This window comes from Sardina pilchardus, unplaced genomic scaffold, assembly GCF_963854185.1.
Source record: "Sardina pilchardus unplaced genomic scaffold, fSarPil1.1 HAP1_SCAFFOLD_137, whole genome shotgun sequence".
NCBI classification, from domain to species: Eukaryota; Metazoa; Chordata; class Actinopteri; order Clupeiformes; family Clupeidae; genus Sardina; species Sardina pilchardus.
In genome coordinates this window covers 55,001-67,500 of record NW_026910914.1, presented here as the reverse complement: position 1 = coordinate 67,500, position 12,500 = coordinate 55,001, and the positions used below count along the sequence as shown (strand labels likewise).

The following is a 12,500-nucleotide window of genomic DNA, read 5'->3' as shown; positions in this document are numbered from 1 at the left end:
AGAGCGTGACTGCAACAATACCTTGAGTGATAATTTTACTAGGAAATGATGTAGATGTACACAGGCCAAGTCTTCCCTGTTGTTTTAAAATGATCATGCAAACTACTTAAGACATCAAAATACTAAATCACAAAGCATATGTGTCACAATGAAGAGAGATGACAAAAAGATAGCAATCGTACTAGTAGCAAATTCCTGACTAAAACATTTTTTAATATACTCTAATGAACCCACAAATCCAAGCTCATGAGATACGTTGGGCAAACGTTGGGTCCATTATTGAAATTATACCTGTTATAATATGACTGATTGAATGGCTTTGTTTGTTTGCTGTTACCCTATATTAATTGTTTATTTTCATTAGGTTATTGCTTGAATTTATATTTTAGTTTATGTTGCTATTCTCCCTACTGTAGTCTGACCAACTTTTTGAAATTGTTCGCTGTTAAATCAATTATTGTATTGTTTTTATTTGTATGTCGCTTTGGACAAAGGCATCTTCCAAATAGCAAAAGCAATAACCATAACCATAACCATACCTTGAGCTGCGGTCTCAGAGAGGTGAGGCGATCCACAAGTTCCAGCAGCCAACATTACTTCATTGTCTGAAAACAAGACAAAAAAGGCAAAACAAACAATGGCATCAACTACACAGCAAGGAGGGTAGGCAATAGAAAATATTTGAAATAACATTAGGCTGTTATCTTAATGTATAAAAAAGCCTATTTTAAAGGAACAGTCCACCGTTTTTTCATATTAAACTACGCTATTCCCTTAACTAAGACGAGTTGATACATACCTCTCGCATTTCAATGCGTGCACTCACTGGCTCTGGTGCGCGGTGCTACTTTGATAGCACTTAGCGTCCAGTTCATTCATTAGGATCCAAACAGAGATGAAGTTAGAAGCAACCAAACACCTTCACATTTTCCCTATTAAAATACAGTTACATGAGTAGCTACACGACTAGTTAGTGACACAAAATAAAACATGGCGCTTTTCTAAGTGGGTAAGAAGGAGAACTATAATGTGTGGCGGACTAGTAATTGGGAGCACTTCGACTCTGCGCAGTAGTATCTTCACTCCAAAATGAAACTGAAAGTGCAAGAGTGATGATATTACTGCGCCGAGTCAAAGTACTCCCAAGTGTTATTCCGCCACACAATATAATTATCCCTCTTACCTGCTTAGAAATGCACGTTTTATTTTGTCTCACCATACTTGGTCGTGTGACTACTCGTGGAACTGTATTTTAATACAAAAATGGGAATTTAGGGAAAACATGAAGGTGTTTGGTCGCTTCTAACTTCACCTCTGTTTGGATCCTAATGAATGAACTGGGTTACCTAGAGTACTATCAAAGTAGCGCCGTGCGTCAGAGCCTTTGAGTGCATGCATTGAAACCTGAGAGGTATGTATCAACTCGTCTTAATTAAGGGAATAACGTAGTTTAATATGAAAAAACGGTGGAGTGTTCCTTTAAATATTTCACCAATACAAAATACTAACCATAAAGCATATGTGTCACAATGAAGAGAAATTAAAAGAAGTTATGCTTCTAACAAAGTTTCTAACAAACATACTACTGGCAAATTCCTGACTAAAACAATTTTAATATACTCTGATCTAATGAACCCACAGATCCCAGCTCATTACATGAGATATGTTGGGCAAACTTTGGGTCCATTATTGAGATTATACCTTGAGCTGCGGTCTCGGAGAGGTGAGGCGATCCAAAAGTGCCAGAAGCCAATATTTCTTCATTGTCTAACAACAAAACAAAACAAAAAAACAATGGCATCAACTACACAGCAAGGAGGGTAGGCAATAAAAAGTTTACACATTTGAAGCCAATTTCAAATATTTCACTTATAGAATTACAAAATCCGCATTTTGGGACCCCATTTGAACATTACCTTGCAGAGTGGAAACATCGGGGAGTTGCTGTGATCCTGTATCCATATCTTCTGTGTCATCTATTAAATGACAATGTAAAAATGTTATTACACCATCAACCATATACACATACACCAGGTATATTCAACAAAATGTAAATGATGCATACCACCGATTCCATCAAGAGATTTTCCTTGAATATCCTTCACACTTCCCTTCTCCATAGCCATAAGCAGTTTTGAGATCTTAGCCAGCTGAATTGTTGATTGGGGCAGTCGATAGTACTCTATATGCACCCTAATGTCATGGCCGAGAAAATCGGCCAGCTGGTCCAGTTCATTATCTTTCAAGTTCATGACTTGGCTTATTGTGGCGATCTGTTTGCGAAGGTTAGTTGATCTGAGGTTTTGAGGATCTTCGGCTCCACAAGCATCTGCAAATTGACCAAACTGCCCTCTGTAGTGACCAAGACTACAAGGAACAGCGAAGAGGTAATCGTTGTTTTCAGTAACTCCACACTCTTTCCTCTTACTAATGAGGGGTGACAGGTTAGCGGTCATATCAGGAGTCAGGATCACCGCAACATTTCGTCCTTTTTCCCCCCTCAATTCCACTCTGGCGAATTGTTTGCAAAGTCTCCTCTCAACTTCTGTAAGCCCAGTGCTTATGTCATCGTTAAGTTGTGACATGTCACGATCTTCAACATTTTTTACAGTCATTCGCGCCACTTCACCTGGATTATCGGCTAGTTTCTCCTTAGCCAATTCCACTTGCTGACCAAGATGTAACTGTATCTTCTGAACGTCTTTGGCCAGTGGAAGCCTGGTGCTCTTGTTGCATTTGGCCTCGCTCAGGTTTGATAAGGCAGAATGGGAAACTAATTCAGACCACTTTGTTTTCTGAAGTGTATGAAACCTCTTGATGGAATCGATCCCCTCTTGGTCCTCTTCCATGAGGGCACGACACATCATGAGGTCACTTATCTTTCTGAGAGAATGCCCAATTTTCAGGGCCAAACTTGGGGCTTTGAATGTGTTGTTTTGGTGATCAAAACCAGAAACTCTCTTGACGGCACTAGTAAGAATGAAGAAGTTGCCTGGTTTTATTGCCTCTTCCATGTTATGGATTCTAGTTGTGTGGCGCAAAGTCACAAGTAATCTCCCAAGTTCCCTTACTTTCTGTCTTATATACTCATGCTTTGATCTGTCACTCCCATGTTTATTAAAGAGGGACTGGGCAAACTGCATGAGATAATGATCATTCCTTACTGCAGAGGACACTGCATCCTTGTGCATTTTGCCCAGCACTGACCAAAGTTCACTTGAGATTGGCTGGGACATTGTAGATTGAGCAGATGCTATGCCAAAGACTCTCTCTCTCAACTTGGGTCCCTCTTCAACATTATTCTCGGGTCTCAGAGCACATCTTTTCATATGTCGAGAAAGTTCTTTTCTGGATATCATACCCTTACAGTACAAGCAGTAATCATACGTCTCAGAGCTGCTGCTCTGTTTGGAACTCCTTTTCACTTTAAGACAGCCTGATCCTGTGGTTTTAACGACTGAGTTATGCTTGAAGTTGCCAAGGTTTCGGAATTTTTCAAGAAGAACCTTTCTGTCCTTTGATGATTTGGGGAACTGGAGTGCCTGAGCAATTTCAGCATTTTCATGTGCATGCCTCTCGAGATGACGTGCAAAGTTTGTTTGAGGTTTTCCACATAGGAAACAATAATTGACATGGCTTTTAAGGAGTTTTCCTGATTTGGTTGGGGATTTACTTTGGCTAAGAACATCCACCGTACCCTTTTCGGTACTCACTGTTTTCTGCATGTTTGACTCTGAGCTTTCTGGTTCTGGTTTGGGGTCACTTTGGAGATCACCGATAGTTTCTACATCCACCAGGAAATTCTTACAGATATCCTGTGTATTCATGTGTTCTTGTTCAGCAAAAGTATCGCCTAAATCAGGCATGTTAGTGGTATGGGACGTTTTGGATGGTTCAGGCAACTCAACACTCAACTCTGTCCCTGAGCTTTCTGAATCCGATACAGACTCTGGGATGTACTCATCATCAGATGCTGATGTTACATCATCCTGTAAAGTAGAATGAAATGAATGGAATGAAATGAATGAATTTAAAAAAACAACTCATTATATCGATATATACTTCAATGTACACTTACATCTATATCCCAGTCTTCTGAGGATTTCTGGAGGCAGTTTCTATGCCACACACCACAGCATTCTTCATAGACAAAATTAGGCAAACCACAGTGTTAGACAACAATTGAGCAGTTTCCCATGCTGACTAATCACATACTCATTTTCTTATTAAATGCAAACAGCTTCACACTTTCGAAACATATAAAATCAAGAAATGTGAACAAAATGAACTATTAAGTACAAATGCACAGTTTTAAAATTCAATTTAGACAAAAAGGACACAGGTTTCCACCATTAAGGTAGAATTCACTGGAGTGGCAGAGCATGTACATTACTCATTCAAAGTTAAAAATGCATGTTGTGATCCCACACATCACACATTAGATTGATCATATGGCATCGTCCTAACAATTAAGATACTTGAGATCCTGAATATAAAGCATCGTTACTGTAAAACAGATACATTAGTAGCCTGACCTGATCAAAGACCGATTATTTTTGTAACGTGTAATGTGCAAGGTGTGAGGCCATATAGGCCATGTTTCAAAATGCATTCTTGGCCCAAAGACTTCTGGCAGAATGGAAGAACAGAAATGCTGAAATGTTTATCCTACATTAACTAAGAAGGCTTGTGGGAATAAAAGGAAAGTAATTTAAAAGCTGTGGAGACAACTAGAATCATTTGGATTGCCAATTGCTTGGTGGATCTATTGAATTAGGTCTGGATTTATTAGGCCTAAAGTTTTTGTTCATCATGACCACTACATTCTAAATTCAAAGGCGACTTGAAAAGCCCACTCGATCTATTATCAACTCAGATGCGTAAAGATAGGCCCAGTGACTTATTGGACGGCACAAATTTAGAAAATGTTAGAAAAAAAAAAAACACTTGTAGATGCTTATTGGACATGGCCTGAGTGTTCCCATCCTGCCTTGCGCAGTGATTTGATTCACGCTGCTTAGACAGTCTGGAAGCTACTGCCCTAATTTTCGCCTGAGATAGGGGACCAATCACAGAAGAGGGGGTAAAGCAAGACGATGAGGAGCTATGCACATTTGATAGACATCCGTAGCGCCCAATGAACGGAACTGGGCATTTTTTCAAATACGAGAAAATGTACTTCTGGTTGCCAGACCACGTCTCATTTGAGAAGTGGTAGGCGCAAGCCAGGCTATATTGGACAGGCATTTCGAGTATATAGACATTCTAAGAAATGTACATGTTCGATGAAGGTTTAACTTCATCTTCAAAGTTTATGAGCATATGTGTAATTACATAACGGACTTGAGGGCATTTTGCTTGTGTTGACACTCACTGAGACATAATGAAAAGTTGGTGTATTATGCTTTTCTGCCAAGCTAATCTTTAAAAATGTTGGCAAAGGATGATAAACATTGCTCCATGTTCACACAGCGCATCAAACCAAGTCCATGAAAAATGCATGTCACCGAGCTGCAGCGTACTGGATGAAAGAGCGATACATTTGCGTGCATTTAAGGTTGTAGCTAGTTTGGCTATCACCATACTAAACTCAATCTTTTAAGATTGAACATTAGTCTGGGGAGTCTGCACTGCATTTCTACTGCATAAGAGGCGTGGTCAATGGGCATAGTTCAGATGACTGATTGGTTGAAGGACTATCCAAAAGTGTAAAGATCAACGATCTGAGTGTGCCTTTTGGATAAGCTAGTTTGTGACTGGATCCAGAAGATGTGGACAGGAAGCAGAAGAGATAGATGTGCAGGTTTCCAACCTGAGCTGCAGGGCGAAATCCAAATTGCCGGCAGGTCAGGGTTTACCCAGCCTACGCAAATGGCCTATTTTGATTCCAAAACGGTACATTTTGCCAAAAGGTGACTAGTTTGCACGTATGCTCACTGTTCTCTGCCACGTGCCTCCGCTTGCAAACTCCCTCACTTGGTACGTCATTGTATCTGCCACTCCAGTGTTCTCAACCGCAATGGTTTGAAATGATAAAACATTCAATCAACATGGTTTTATGCTTTATAGTTGTGAGACTGGAACGGACTCATGGCATGAAATTAAACTATTTATGGCATACTGAGAAATGCATTAATTGGGAGAAGATGAAAAACACACTTACGTTTGCATCTTAGACCGCACCATCTGATAGATGTCAAAGGTGAATGACATATCCAGCATTCGTCAATTCTCACCATTTCAAAAACCAGCTGATGAATTGTACACTGTGGCAAAAATGTTGTGAAACATGAAATAAATGTTAACATTTACACATACAAATTATATCATGAATTAAAAAACAAATAAAAAAAATTGGCTGTTACTTTCACACAACATTTTCTACAAATCCATCAGGAGAGATAAATAGGGGGAAAGAAGTTACTTTTTGAGATATTATAGTGAAACATATCTATTCAATTCCTGACTTCCTGTTTGGCTAACTGTTGGGATGTCACTCATCACACACACACAAGAAACATATATGCATATACTTGAAACTCTGACGTTTAAAAAAAAAAAAAAAACTGAAACTGTGCCCTGTGTTTACACAATACAGGCCACTAGCGAAACAGTGAGTAACTAACTGATAGGTGCAATAAAGCTGATTATTCTCTTCTTCCTAGCCACAGAACTACATAACCGCAAACAGCAAGGAAATATGTTAATGAACTATTTAAGATTTTTAAGAAATCTATTTAAGTAAAGCAACAAAAGTAAAAACAATTCTAATAAACTAAAGTAATTTTGTGAAAAAGGGTAAAAATCTGTGCATGTGTTTGTTACACAGACAAACTCATGGTATGCAAGGACATTGTGGATGTCATTAACAGTCTGAAGGACAAACACTCAGACTTCCACTATTGAACTCCCAGGGTGCCTCTCAACATCTCTCCTCGATCCTCGATGCTCGAGGGGCGTTCCCACTGATCTATAACTAAAACCGGATAGACTATCCCATTGCTGCCGCCCCATCATTCTTTATGTAGATCAATGAGGATCAAGGCGGAAGGGAGGACGTATATAAGCCAAATGAGAGGCACCCCCAGTGTATGGCACACTCAGAAAAACACCAGTGTTAGGAGGACACCATGGTTAGTAAAGACCATCCATACTGAATAGAAGGCATTTCCACTATTGAACTCCCAGTGTATGGCACACTCAGAAAAGCACCAGTGTTAGGAGGACACCATGGTTAGTAAAGACCATCCATACTGAATAGAAGGCATTTCCACTATTGAACTCCCAGTGTATGGCACACTCAGAAAAGCACCAGTGTTAGGAGGACACCATGGTTAGTAAAGACCATCCATACTGAATAGAAGGCATTTCCACTATTGAACTCCCAGTGTATGGCACACTCAGAAAAGCACCAGTGTTGGGGGGACATCATGGTTAGTAAAGACCATCCGTACTGAATAGACTGCATTTCTACTGTAGCTTCAAGAAGCTTACTAAAACATTGAAAATTGTGTTCCATGGAACATCACAGTACTTCAATCATTGGTCAATTTCAAAGTACAGATAAATTCAAACTCACCTCACATGCAGAGTCGTTTGGTGTGGATCTGGATGATTGGCATTCCAATATCGATTTGGTCTCTGTACAAGAGAACACAGGGAGATTCAGTGCTTAACTTTCCTCAAGTCATAAAACCACATATAGCCATAACATTCCCGACTCACATCCCTCACTAAAAATGGCCTGATATTGCCACATGTTTTTCATGCTGCAGATCTTTAGCAAGCATGACATGCATTGCCAGAAGTTAACAACATTTATTCAAAACTATAACTGACCACTGGCAAAGTCTGTTGAGAACACAGGGGGTGACACCTCCTGCGGCTGGACACTAACTTCTCCAATCCCCTCTTTTGCAGTCGAAGTGCTACACTGGCCCCTGACACAGTGCACCTAAAAAAAGGACAGCAATATACAAAGATGAACAGGCATAAACTGGTACAGTCCATTACACATTAAAAGGACACCCTCACTCAAACCTTTAAAAGAACACTTCACCGTTTTTTCATAAAACTACGCTATTCCCTTAACTAAGACGAGTTGATACATACCTCTCACTTTCCCTATTAAAATATAGTTACACGGGTAGTCACACGACCAAGTATAGTGAGACAAAATTAAACGTGGTGCATTTCTAAGCAGGCAAAAGGGATAACTATATTGTGTGGCGGAATAACAATAGGGACCTTAGACTCGGCCCAGTAATATCCTCACTTCAAAGTGAAACTGAAAGTGCAAGAGTGAGGATATTACTGCACCACACAATATAGTTACCCCTCTTACCTGCTTAGAAATGCACCACGTTTTATTTTGTCTCACCATACTTAGTCATGTGACTACTCGTGTAACTGCATTTTAATAGGGAAAACATGGAGGTGTTTGGTCGCTTCCAACTTCATCTCTGTTTGGATCCTAATGAATGAACTGGGCAAGCTAAGTGCTATCAAAGTTGCGCCGCGTGCCAAGGCCAGTGAGTGCACGCATTGAAACGTGAGAGGTATGCATCAACTCGTCTTAATCAAGGGAATAACGTAGTTTAATATGAAAAAATGGTGAAGTGTTCCTTTAAGTTCATGACACTCAAAATGATGTAGCCAGGGCAACAGTGTTAAGTGACGACTATCTGTCCCGACAAAGATTTCAGATTCGTAATTCATTGATAAAAATGTCCCTTACAAAACTACAATAATTTCTAAACATTCATACATCCCAAAATAAACAGCTGAATTCAAACTAACCTCATGTGCAGGGCTGTCTGGTGTGGGAATAAATGACTGACACTCTGCTCTCAATTCTGCATCTGTTGAAGAGAACACAGGATATGAAGGCGCAGAACTTTGCAAGACCCCAGTATTAACCAAACATTGCTAATTCAAGCAAGGACTCACCTCTGTATAAGTCTGAAGAGAAAACATTGGCTTCCAAGTCATGGGCATCGTCACCAAGCTCTGCAATGGAGTGTTGGCCAGAAGGGAAGCTTGCACCACTGAGCTGTGTCTAAACAAGTTAAACATAAAAATGCATATGTGAGTTTTACACAAATATTCAATTCAATTAAATGTATTGTCATTCAGCATCCTCTTGTAAAATTCCCACAATAACACATTTCTGGCTGCATTTTGTTCTATATTAGTACACCATTAGAAAAGCTATGCTGTCTGCATTTATGAATTACTTGCTAACAATTCAGCTAGAGAAAATATATTTTGTGGAAGAATTGTTATTTACAAATAATTCACTATATTTTACTGTGCTCTCATTGTAAAACAACAGAACCAAAGATCGTATAGTAAGGAAGATGAATCATAAAGGGGGTTTTCAATGGAATGAAATGGGGCCCACTTCCGCCTCCTATCTGGGCGTGATCAGTGACGAGTAGACCAGTGTAGAAGCAGCAGAAGCAGTGTGCCGTTGATAACAGGTGGCCTGCGCAATTAGCGGAGACAGGTCAGGTCAGGAGGGACAGGTCATGAACAAAGTTATTTTTCTATGTATTTATCACGCTGGAAAATACGATTTCAATGTGGGAATGTTAGAAAGACGTGTGCCTTGTAGAATATGGGTTCGTTACTTGCATTGCTGAATGTAGGGCTAAGGGAATGGTCATAATCCGAGATAAGGTTTATTTCTCCCGTTTGCCTCCTAAATGGGAGTGGCACTACGTCACAGGGACACCAGGATTGACCCTCATATGACTCGTCTCGCTTTATAAACCGTCTCTGATAGAACTTATTGCTTTGAAAGACAACTGTATTCAACCTAACCTCACAAGCTGAACTGCCTGGTGTCATATTGCAGGACTGGACTTCTGGTCTCTCTCTGGTCTCTGTAGAATACAGAAAAAATATATGAGGAAGGCCAGGGAGGGTGGGGTTGAGCTTCACTCTAGAAGCAACCACACCATCACTGGTTCACATGGTTCACTGGGAAACAATAGGTTTATATGTCCACCATAACTAAGTAAAACCATCTCAGTTAAGATGGCAATAAGTGGCATAAATGTTTCTCCCTCATCTACAGCACACCATTGACAACTAGATAAAATATTAAGTCAAACAGCCACTGACCTTCAATAAAGACTGTGGATGACATGATTTGGTCTTGGAAACTGTCTTTAATAGACTCTTGAGCAGCAGTGCTTGTAACAGTAAGGGGAACCTACAAAACATACAGGACAACGTAAACAGATAAACTAGCTGGCATCACCTGGGCGAGTTATGCAAATTCAAGATTACAAGATTGACCGAAAACCAGACTGAATATCACCAAGAAGAGACTTCTATTTCTTGGTTATAATTGTTGGCACTAGCTAGTGATGGGTATTGTGTAATTTCAGTGGCATCATGAAACTGACAGCTTAACACACAGTGGCTTTTAAGACAGAGATGATTTCATTGTTATCAAGATGTCAAAATATAGGCTATATTGACTCCAATTCATAGGGGGGAAAGAAATCAAAATGACCCACCTTTTTGCGCCAGGGCCATTCCTTCCCACCATAGTCATAGGTGATTTCAGTTCCGGACACAATTTCCTTCAGTGCAAAAAGGCACATATGTGGCTTCCCTCCTGCTTCAATCAACTTCATTCTGCAATTTGGTGACTTGTGCTCATCGTTTACCAGTCGTCCAAATGATCCATCTTCAAGTGCTCCATCAATACTGCAAATTAACAAACATCATGCACTAAACAGACGTTTATAGTGACAAATTATTTTTAATTGTACTTTAATTTGTAAGCAACTACACTAATGGCAACATCCAATACAACTATTACAGTAGCTGTTCAACGCACAGTTAATTGCAACATGAGGTCTTCACTTCAGAAATCCTGACTTCTCACTATAGAAATCTAAACATATTAGTCATTCTGAACCTACCACCATGTCTTCCGCTTCCATTTGAAGTCAAACATGAAGATTGAACATGCACTGTGGTACAGCTTACGCCTATGTTCAGCTTCAGCTGCATCAATGAGCTCCCCTCTATACTCCACCACAAAGTCTCCTTGATTGAAAACAGCTGAAGTGAAGATACCACGACCTGCAGACACAACATTATTAGAGACACAAGGGTAGCAGACTATCTATTGGATACAACTCAGCACTGCAAATAATCGCAGAAAATGTAATTGTGCCAATAAATTGCTACAATACAAGGTTGTGCTACATTATACATCTAAGCTACATTGCTTGTAGTTCTACATGTAGAATAATGAATACATTAATCCCACTGTTAACTAAAATATTATTGAAACACTATTAACAACTTTATTAATTTATATTGATGTACAATTAATAGTCATAGACTGAAAACCACTGGTGACAATATCGATTCAAGAACCTGTTGCGTGTAACCTTAGGCTGGGGGAACCCTGCCTGACCTGCCGGCAAATTTGGATTTCGCCCAGCAGCTCAGGCTGGAAACCTGCACATCCATCTCCCCTGCTTCCTGTCCACAACCTTTGGGTCGAATCACAAACTAGCTTATCCAAAAGATGTACCAGATTGGGTCTGATTGGTTGAAGGACTAGAGTCATTTGAATGATGCCCATTGATCACGCCTCTTGTGCAGTAGAAATAAAGCGCAGACTACCCATATTAATGTTCAATCTTAAAAGATTGAGCTTAGTATGGTGCTAACCAGAGTAGTGTAACCCCTCAGTCTAGCCTACAGTGCATCAAAGTCACTCACCTTTAACTGGATTAATATATTTGATTTCTAACATTGCATTCTTGTCTCTTCCTGCAAGGATGTGATTAGTGGCATCCTGAAGGGGAGTAGTTATCCATGGCATGACTTAAAGGAAATTAAGAACAAAAATGTAAACACCAAAACATGACCACTTTTCCATCTCTCTAATTCATGGGTTTCATCAGGTCCCTTTCCACAGGTGTATAAAATCAAGCATTGATTATCAATGCAGATTGCATGGTGCTTGATTACTACACCTGTGGAAAGGGACCTGATGAAACCCATTAATACCATGGATGTTCAAACTGTTTCAATTGAGTTCTATGCTCTCATAACATTCACATAACATTTCCCTGATGTAATCATGCTTTGCTTAATCTTCCACCTTATGCTCAGATACTAAATGACAATGCATATGCCATGTTGACCAACTAAGCAATGTTTTGAAGCTCAAACCAAAACCCCAAATGAGGGACCCCTGGTAGACATAATATTAACTTTATCATTACCAAAAAAGACGTGGCTACGAAACATTGATCCGAATGAAGAGAATCACGACCGAAAAATACAAAAACAAAGTACAAGACATAGGCTACGCTGCCAAAGGATGAAGCCTACACAATTAGAGGCAAATCACTCATTAGCTTAACCAACACGATATATTGTGAAAACGTGTCAACATTTGTATGCGCTGAACATAAAGCTTACGAGGCCATTTAAACCCCCTACCCCCCTGGCCAGAAGCC

The 12,500-nt window shown here is 39.8% G+C and overlaps 2 protein-coding genes across 4 annotated transcripts in view; both read right to left on the bottom strand.

Annotated features, from left to right (window-relative positions):
• LOC134074672 (uncharacterized) overlaps positions 1-2,917 on the bottom strand; it is a 4,720-nt gene extending 1,803 nt beyond the window's left edge. Inside the window, exons 1-4 of one of the 3 annotated variants that reach the window (XM_062530479.1) lie at positions 2,066-2,917; positions 1,917-1,976; positions 1,702-1,767; positions 540-605 (exon numbers count right to left, since the gene is read on the bottom strand). In XM_062530479.1, the coding sequence (XP_062386463.1) occupies positions 540-605; positions 1,702-1,767; positions 1,917-1,976; positions 2,066-2,867 (994 nt within the window). In that variant the 5' untranslated portion in view covers positions 2,868-2,917. The remainder of the gene's footprint in view (positions 1-539; positions 606-1,701; positions 1,768-1,916; positions 1,977-2,065) is intronic. The other 2 variants (XM_062530480.1, XM_062530481.1) reach the window with 2 other exon arrangements.
• The window catches only part of LOC134074671 (E3 ubiquitin-protein ligase parkin-like), a gene marked incomplete at its 3' end in the record, with an annotated part of 54,074 nt that overhangs the window by 15,202 nt on the left and 26,372 nt on the right, over positions 1-12,500 (bottom strand).